This window comes from Sprattus sprattus (genome assembly GCF_963457725.1).
Source record: "Sprattus sprattus genome assembly, chromosome: 3".
Taxonomy (NCBI): Eukaryota; Metazoa; Chordata; class Actinopteri; order Clupeiformes; family Clupeidae; genus Sprattus; species Sprattus sprattus.
Genome location: NC_137922.1, coordinates 55,986,378 through 55,996,377, shown reverse-complemented (window position 1 = coordinate 55,996,377; position 10,000 = coordinate 55,986,378). Strand labels below are relative to the sequence as shown.

At 50.0% G+C, this 10,000-nt stretch overlaps 1 protein-coding gene across 1 annotated transcript; it reads right to left on the bottom strand.

Moving 5' to 3' along the window:
- Positions 1 to 287: 287 nt before the first annotated feature.
- foxj1a (forkhead box J1a) lies at positions 288 to 6,046 on the bottom strand (the record flags this gene model as incomplete). The annotated part of the gene is given in 3 exon segments (XM_080835599.1): positions 288 to 849; positions 851 to 1,209; positions 5,390 to 6,046. Coding segments are annotated over 3 exon segments (1,578 nt in total).
- Positions 6,047 to 10,000: the final 3,954 nt, after the last annotated feature.

Sequence of the window (10,000 nt, the reverse complement as noted above, 5' to 3'; positions counted from 1 at the left end):
CTCCCTCTCTATCTCTCTTTCTTTCTGTCATTCCCTCTCTCTTTCTTTGTGTCAATCCCTCTCTCTCTCCCTCTCTCTCTCTCGTTCTTTCTGTCATTCCCTCTCTCTCTCCCTCTCTCTCTCCCTCGCTTTCCCTCTCTCCCTCTCTCTCTCCCTCTCCCTCTCTCTCTCTCTCCCTCTCTGTCCCTCTCCCTCTCTCCCTCTCTCTCTCTCTCTCTCTTTCTCCCTCTCTCCTCTCTCTCTCTCTCTCTCTCTCTCTCTCTCTCTCTCTCTCTCTCTCTCTCTCCTCAGAGCAGGGACTCTATCTTGCTGCTGATGTCTCCCCCTAGGGAGTCTCCCAGGTCGAACAGCTGGTCGATGTTGACGGTGGAGCTGCACAGGAAGTCGACCTTCATCGCGCCACCTTCGTCCTCCTCCTCCTCGGGCCAGGGACCCTGCAGGAACGCCGTGGCCAGGAACGTCTCCTCCTCCAGGTCCGCCGCGCCCTCCCTGTGGCTAAGGGTGCCCTCGCCGACCGCAGTACCGCCGCCGGCCTGCAGGGGGCCGATGCTGATGTGCGTGCCGCGCACGGTGAGGTCGTAGTGGTCGTGGGGGGGGATGGGGCTGAGCGGCCCCCCCTCGTCCAGACTCAGCTCGCCGTTGAGGGCGGAGTCGAGCAGGGCGTCCCAGTCAAAGCTGCCCTTGAGCGCGCCCAGTTCGCGCTGCTCCTCGACAGGAAGCAGCGGCGAGCTCGACCGGCGCGGCGCTTTCACCGACGCACCCCCCCCTGCGGCAGTCCTGCCCCCGCCCAGCTGCTTCCTCTTCTGCCCCCCCCGCACCACACCCCCGCTGCCCCTCCCGGACCCCCCCCCACCCCCCCAGCACCACGGCCTCCGTCAGGTGAGGGTCTCGGTTCTGATCCGCTCCGGTCATCTCCTCGAACTCGTGCAGGAGCTGCTGGGACTCGGGGCTTACGCTCAGCCCCCCCCCGACCCCTCCGACGCGCCCCCCCACGAGATGCAGGGGGTCAGAGGTCGAAGGTCGCAGGTGGGCCTGCAGCGCCGGGTTGATCCGCACCGGAGGCATGCGGCGCTTCTTGTAGGCGCCGCTCAGCAGACGCTCGGCGTACTGCGGGTCGATCTTCCAGAAGCCACCCTTACCAGGCTCGTCCTTCTGCCGGGGAACCTTGATGAAGCACTTGTTCAGGGACAGGTTGTGTCTGATGGAGTTCTACAGGAGGTGAGAGAGAGGGAGGGAGAGAGAGAGAGAGGGGGGGGGGAGGGAGAGAGAGAGGGAGGGAGAGAGAGAGGGGGGGAGAGAGAGAGGGAAGGAGAGAGGCGGGGAAAGAGAGACGGAAGGAGATAGAGAGGGAGGGAGAGATAGGGAGAGAGGGAGGGAAGGAGAGAGAGAGGAGGGGGAGAGAGAGGGAAGGAGAGAAAGAGGGGAGAGAGAGGGAGGAAGAGAGAGAGAGGGAGAGAGGGCGGGAAAAAGAGAGAATTGTATGAAAAAAAAAAAGTCAGTTTGTGATTAATTGCTTCCCTTCAGGTGATTACTAGTAATTGATTAACATCATTGCAGTGGAAACGAACCTAACAACCTTCATCTGGTAGAGCACTGAAAGGGTGTTCATCACAGTACAAAAAGTTATTATCAATGCCCCACAATACTACAAGTTATTATCAATGCAGCATAATACTACCAGTTATATTAACACCACAATACTACCAGTTACTGCATATCAACACCACAATACTACCAGTTATATCAATACCACAATACTACCAGTTATAATCAACACCACAATACTACCAGATACATCAACACCACAATACTACCAGTTATTATCAACACCACAATACTTCCAGTTATAATCAACATCACAATACTACCAGTTATTATCAATGCACCACAATCTTACCAGTTTTATCAACACCACAATACTACCAGTTATAATCAACACCACAATACTACCAGTAATATCAACACCACAATACTACCAGTAATATCAACACTACAATACTACCAGTTATTATCAACACCACAATACTACCAGTTATTATCAACACCACAATACTACCAGTTATAATCAACACCACAATACTACCAGTTACATCAACACCACAATACTACCAGTTATTATCAACACCACAATACTACCAGTTATTATCAACACCACAATACTACCAGTTCTATCGACACCACAATACTACCAGTAATATCAACACCACAATACTACCAGTAATATCAACACTACAATACTACCAGTAATATCAACACCACAATACTACCAGTTATTATAAACACCACAATACTACCAGTTATTATAAACACCACAATACTACCAGTTATTATCAATGAAACAGGAATAGGAACCTTCTTTCTCTGCAGTTCTGTTGTGAGCTCAGGTGCTCGGCATACACTAGTGTTCATTACACACATCCGCACTAACGCTCACACACACTAGTGTTAATTACACACATCCACACTAACACTTACACTCACACACACACACACACACACACACACACACACTAGTGTTAATTACACACATCCACACTAACACTTACACTCACACTCACACACACACACACACACACACACACACACACACACACACACTAGTGTTAATTACACACATCCACACTAACACTCACACACACACACACACACACACACACACACACACACTAGTGTTAATTACACACATCCACACTAACACTCACACACACACACACACACACACACACACACACACACTAGTGTTAATTACACACATCCACACTAACACTCACACACACACACACACACACACTAGTGTAAATAACACACATCCACACACACACACTCACACACACACACTAGTGTTAATTACACACATCCAATGCTCACAGAGTAGATGTTTTGGGAAGAAGTGAACTTAATGACCTCTGTGGATTTGTATCACGCAGCACAAGTGTTAAACATTACTCTGAGGAAATCTTCACATTAACCTGATCTGAACTATGTGTGCGTTGCGTGGCTGTCTGTGTGTGTGTGTGTGTGTGTGTGTGTGTGTGTGTGTGTGTGTGTGTGTGTGTGTTTGTGTGTGTGGATGTGTGTGTGTGTGTGCTTTGTGAGTGTTGGGTGTTTCATTGTAGCGTGGTGTTGTCCTGTACTGTAGGGTTTTCCTGTGTTGTATAGTCATGTTGTGCTGGGTTGTATTATAAAGTATTGTTGTGCTGTGTTGTGTCGTGTTGTTGTTTTGTATTGTTGTTTTCTGTTGTTTTGTTGAGTTGTGCTGTGTTGTTGTTGTTGTTGTTGTTGTGTTGTGTTGTTGTTGTGTTGTACTGAGTTGTGTTGTATTGTGAAATCACTCACACACAGCACACCCACACACACACACACACAAACACACACACACACAAACACACAGTACACACACACACACACACCAACAGCACCCACACACAGACACACACACACACACACACACACACACAGACACACACACACACACACACACACACACCTACAGCACCCACACAGCAGGTCTAAAGCACCGAAATGACCTGCTTCACCGAAGCTGTGTGCTTTCCAGCTATTTCCTGCACATTTAAATGCGCGGCCGCCCCGTGCCCTTTGTTAAATATTATCAGTTTCATCATCTGGGCCGGAATAACAAAATACTGAGCAAATGTCTGAAGCCCTGGGGGGCTTGTCTCCAAGGTGTGTGTGTGTGTATGTGTGTGTGTGGGTGTGTGTGTGTGTGTGTTTCAGAGGCGGACTAATCATTTACCAGCTAAATGAAACCCTGACAGGCCAGAAATTCCTCAAAACGTACATGTTTGATGTCAGGTCAACCTGCTGTGTTTCCCCTACCTCAATGAATCACACACACGCGCACACACACAGACACACACACACCCTCTACCCTCTAACCCAGTGAAGCAGGAAACTGAGGCTCTTTTAATTTGAAGTGACGTCTGGACACCCTCTAGATCACAGGGAATAGGAGAGGGGATGAGCTCTTGGTTACCCATTCCCTTGCTCTGTCACCTTGGTTACCTTTAAGGCCTTGGCATGAGGTCTTGGTTTACCCATAAGGCCTTGCTATGACCCCTAGCTCAGAGGCCTGAGGATGGGTTAGCGTAGCTCAGAGACCTGAGGATGGGCTGTGGGTTAGCCTAGCATAGCTCAGAGGCCTGAGAATGGGCTTTGGGTTAGCGTAGCTCGGAGGCCTGAGGATGGGCTGTGGGTTAGCATAGCGTAGCTCAGAGGCCTGAGAATGGGCTTTGGGTTAGCGTAGCTCAGAGGCCTGAGGATGGGCTGTGGGTTAGCATAGCGTAGCTCAGAAGCCTGAGGGTGGGCTGTCGGTTAGCATTGCGTAGCTCAGAAGCCTGAGGGTGTGCTGTGGGTTAGCATAGCGTAGCTCAGAAGCTTGAGGATGGGCTGTGGGTTAGCGTAGCGTAGCTCAGAGGCCTGAGAGTGGGCTGTGGGTTAGGGTAGCTAAGGGTTAGGGTAGCTAAGGGTTAGGGTAGCTAAGGGTAGCAGTGCTGGACTAGCATAGAATAACAGCTGTACTCCTGCACTCTCTGGATCCCTGCCCTGTTCACCCACACTGGGGAATGCCAAGCTAAAAGCTGTCCCCTGGCCAACACACACTCAATGACCTGCACACAAACACACACTCACACACATAAACACACACCTCTAAACACACACACACACACACACACTCACACAGAGACACACACACACCCCCACACACCCCTCTTAACACTAACACACACATACAAACAGTATACACAGCACATACACACCAAACACACAAAGCATTCTCTTCCAAACATAGAGACACGTATACACACACAGACTATGATCTACCCACATATATATTCAATATACAGAACCCCCCCCCCTCACACACACACACACACACACACACACACACACACACACACTGAGTGTGAGGCCTGTGCAGCGTGTACTAGAACAATAGTGAAATAGTTTGGGTCAAACGTTTGGCTAAGGTTACCATAGCGTGTGCAGCCGGGTTACCTGACACTCTCCCAGAAACCCCCCCCCCTGACGGATTAATCCCCAACACACACATCCTCGCACACACACACACACACACACACACACATCCTCGCACACACACACACACACACACACACACACACACACACACACACACACACACACACATCCTCACACACACACACACGCACACACACACACACACACACACACACACACACACACACACACACACACACACACACACACACACACACACACACACACTCTTCAGAGACAGGAAACACAACAAAACAAAGCCCAAATAAAACCATCACCAGGACTGTGTGTCTGTATGTGTGTATATGTGTGTGTGTGTGTGTATGTGTGTGTGTGTGTGTGTCTATCTCACCTGCCACGTGGGGTCGGCGTGCCTGAAGTAGCAGTAGTTGTCGGTGATCCACTTGTAGATGCAGGAGAGGGTGATCTTGGCCTTCTTGCTAGCCTGCATGGCCATGCAGATGAGCGTGGCGTAGGAGTACGGCGGCTTCACGTGGGCGTTGCTCTTATAGTCCACCTCGTCGGGGCAGTGCCCGTGGGTCATCAGCAGGGGCCCCGACAGCGAGGGCACCCGATAGAAGGCTGCCGCCGTGGGCTTGCCGGGGGTGAGCGGGGTGCCTATGGAGGCAGGGTCCCCGGCGAGGGGCGAGGAAGGAGCGTCAATGCCCGCGAGTGGCTGGTGGTGGCCGAACAGCGCCCCCTGGTGGTGGGAGGAGTGCGGTGCGCTGACTATGGAGAACTCCTGCAGCCACTGCAGGCTGGTCAGGCTGTCGTCCAGGCTCAGAGAGCCACCGCTAGTACTACCGCCTCCCGGGCAGCAGGGGGCGCTCTCCTGCGGACTCGAGTTCCATGGTGATGGGCTCAGGCTCTGGCTCAGGCTCTGGTTCTGGGTCTGGTTCTGGTCGGGGTGCTGGTCCAACTCCTCCGCCTGTGCGGCCGCCGTCACCACCTCCTCCTCCAGACCGATGGAGCCCTCGGCCCAGAGCTCCAAGCCGCCCATGGACAGCATGCTGCCCCCTCTCCTCTGTCTACCTCTCTCTCTCTTTTCCTTTCTTCTCTCTCTCTCTCTTATCCCGTCTCTCTTTCCCCCTCTCTTTTTCCCCTCTGTCTTCCTGTCTCTCCTCCTCTCTTTCTCCTGCTCTCTTTTCTTTCCTTCTCTCTCTTTCTTTTGCTTCCTCCACTCTCTCTCTTATCCCGTCTCTCTTTCACCCTCTGTCTTCCTCCTCTCTCTCTCTTATCCCGTCTCTTTTTCACCCTCTGTCTTCCTCTCTTTCCCCGTTTATATTTTCCTTCCTTATCTCTCCCTCTCTCTGTTTCCTTGTCTATCTTTTCCTTCTTCTTCTCTCTCTCTTCTCTCTCTCTCTCTCCTTTAGCGGCAGTGCCCTCCGTGTCCACCGCACAGCCTGTTGAATACACAAACAAAAAAGGCCATTTAAATAGAATGAAACGTGTCCATAGAGACGCAGGCGTCGGGAGTGTGAACGTGCGAGCCGAGCCCACAAATGAGGAAAAGCTACACTGCAATGTAATGCGCGCGCTGGCCCGCGCCGAAACTAAATAATAGATTGTGGATTCGGAGGAGCACGGGTGCGCATAACATAACGGCCTTCTTGGCTTTAAAAAAAAAAAAAAAAAAAAAGGAATTAAGGTTTTAATCGAATTCCACTGAGCTACAATAAAAGGCCGTTCTCTACAGTAGGGCAACAGGCTCGTGAATGTGAGCCGCGGGGGGTCAGGTCGCTGACGCACTTGAGAGGTCACAGAACTTTCGTGAAAGAGTCCCGGCTGCTTCGAGACTCGGAGCGTCTTGCCAACGCGAACCAACTGACGCGAATAAAATGCAGCTCGACAGAAATTACGAGAAATACATGCTGACATTGCAAAACAACGGCCATATCAACGAATTTATTAAGGTCGTAATATATCTGTAGTGACTGATGTGGTTACATTTAGGTTACACATTGAAATTTAATTAAAACGGAAAATTGAACTTGTTATCTGTCATTTTATTTAAGTCATTATTTTAATTAAAGTGCAATTGCAAAGTGTATCATTTTGAATAGGCTAGCCAATAATATAGAGCTATTTAGAAAACGTATTCAAGATATTAAACAAAAAAAAAAGGAAAGAAAAACTGGGCAAAGTGAAGACCCAAGTAGGCTAGTTAAAACAATTAATTAACCAAATAGCCTATTATTTGAGTTGAAACGTATAAATATCATTAAAACAGATTAAGACACCTGTTACATTTCGATTTAACCAATAAATGAAGTAGTAAGCCAACATTAACTCACCTTTTCGTAAAAATAGGCTAAACCCTGGTGAAGGAATGTAAAGTCATCCGAGTTTAGCAGCCTACAGATGTGAAATTCCGAAAGATAACTTCTTTCGCGCTCTGATGCGCGCGTGTTGGTTCCAGGTTTGTAAGTAGGTCCTTGTAACGGTGGCAGCAGCGAGAGCTTCGTCCCGGGGGGGGGTTGTTTAATACCTGGAGCAGGAGGTTTGTCCGGCAACCATAGAAACGCTACACCCCCTTGTAAACAGCTTCCCGTTCTTCCATTGGTCTGGTGGTTGCTATAGTGCCTCATTTTTAATCACTCTCTCTCCCTCAGGTTTGTTCGTCACGCAAGCCAATTCTGTCTGGTTCCCGAAAAGGGAGTGCGAGAGAGACAGGAGGATTTCGCATTTTAAAGCCCCCTTTCAAAAAGCCGCAGGACACTTTGCCCGCACGAGTTGGCCAGCGGAGGTTATTCAAGAAGAAAAAAAATCGCTTTCCCGTGTAAGAATGTCAAACACAGAATAGAGAAGCTCAACAATTGCCCAGGCGGCTTGGCTTGCCTCCTGTAACGTTTATGGCAACCGGGTAAACAACCAAAACAATTACCAAGTGGCCGTTTTAAATACTCATTCTCTTTCTCCTGAGTTTTAATTGTGGTCCTTGACTTGGATCAGGTTTGAAACCTTTATTTGGGTTGTCTTAAACCAACTTGTCAGGAATAAGTGTTTTCCCACTGAAGCATAGCCTGTTTTAATTAACGTCAAGAGTTTAAACGAGCCTTCAGCAGGTGAAGTAGGCTACGCGCGCCTCCCGCCCAGTAACCCGCGCGGAGCGGCAGGTGTCAAAGCGCGAGACAAGACTGTACCGCACGCTGAGGGAAAGGGGGCGCTCGCGATGAAGAAGAGCTTTTTATGGTGTTTTATTGCCTTTGAGGAGGGCTTCAGGAAACCACTCAGCCACACTAATGGACACACACACACACACACACACACACACACACACACCCACTCATCCACACTAATGGAGACTTCAAGAGGCCAGCGCTTTGTGTCTCCAAACTCCGCGTCTCTTTTTTTCCTCCTTTCCCCTTTTTTTCGGATTAACGAAAATACATTCCTTCACAAACCATTCCTTAGAAAACTCAAGTTGCTTGCCGACAGTGCATTTAAACATGTTCACACCATCTCCCACTGACACGTCCTTGCAGAGAACAACAGACAGTCAGGGGGAAAAAAAAGGCAGACTGGGGAAACAGGATGGGAAGAAAGAGCGATACTGCAGAGGGAGGGGATGAGACTCACTAGGAGAAAGTGGAGAGAGCAGTCTGGAGGAGGTAGAGAGAGACTGCAGAGAGAGGAGGAGAAGAGAGACTGCAGAGAGGCGAGGAGGAGGAGAGAGAGAGAGGCTGCAGAGATGAGATGAGGAGAGAGAGAGACTGCAGAGAGAGGAGGAGGAGAGAGAGAGAGAGAGAGGGGAGGAGAGAGAGAGAGAGAGGGGAGGAGAGAGAGAGACTGAGAGAGGGAGGAGGAGAGAGAGAGACTGCAGAGAGAGCAGTCTGGAGGAGAGAGAGAGACTGCAGAGAGAGGAGGAGGAGAGAGACTGCAAAGAGGGAGGAGGAGAGAGAGAGAGACTGAGACAGTGGAGAGAGCAGTCTGGAGGAGGGAGAGAGAGACTGCATAGAGGGGAGGAGGAGGAGGAGAGAGACTGAGAGAGGGAGGAGGAGAGAGAGACTGAGAGATGGGATGAGAACAGTCTGGAGGAAGTAGAGAGAGAGAGACTGCAGAGAGAGGAGGAGGAGAGAGAGAGAGGGAGGAGGATGTAGAGAGAGAATGCAGAGAGAGGAGGAGAGAGACTGCAGAGAGAGGAGGAGGAGAGAGAGACTGAGAGATGGGATGAGAACAGTCTGGAGGAAGTAGAGAGAGAGAGACTGCAGAGAGAGGAGGAGGAGAGAGACTGCAGAGAGAGGAGTAGGAGAGAGAGAGGGAGGAGGAGGAGGAGAGAGAGAGGGAGGAGGAGGAGAGAGAGACTGCAGAGGGAGGAGGAGGAGAGAGAGAGAGACTGCAGAGGGAGGAGGAGGAGGAGGTAGAGAGAGACTGCAGAGAGAGGAGGAGGAGAGAGAGAGAGACTGCAGAGGGAGGAGGAGAGAGAGACTGCAGAGGGAGGACACCCTGGAGCTGGAAGTTATTGCACACACACACACACACACACATGACAAACATGCATACACACACACAGTGTGAGAGAGAGAGAGAGAGAGAGAGAGAGAGAGAGAGAGAGAGAAAGAGAGAGGGAGAGAGAGATGAACAGGAGAGAGAAAGAGAGAGAGAGAGAGAGAGAGAGAGAGAGACTGCAGAACACGTAGAAACACCTCAGATCACCTTTCAGGCCATTACCACTTCTAAACAAAAATACAAATAAATCAACTGAGCCTACACAGCCACACCGACGTATTACCCACATACAGCGGATGACAACTGTTGTAATATTTAATAGTCGCCAGTAGAGGGCGCCTGATGAGCACTTTTGAACTTGAGTCAGCAGCCTGAGCGGTAAGTACATTAGGTGGCGATGAGATAGTTACGAATCTGTTGCATTAGGGTTGTCATGTGAAGAACTGTATTATTAGTTCCATGTAAAATCATTATCACCACAAAGCTAGTGTGTTTCAGTTGTCAAAGTATCTTT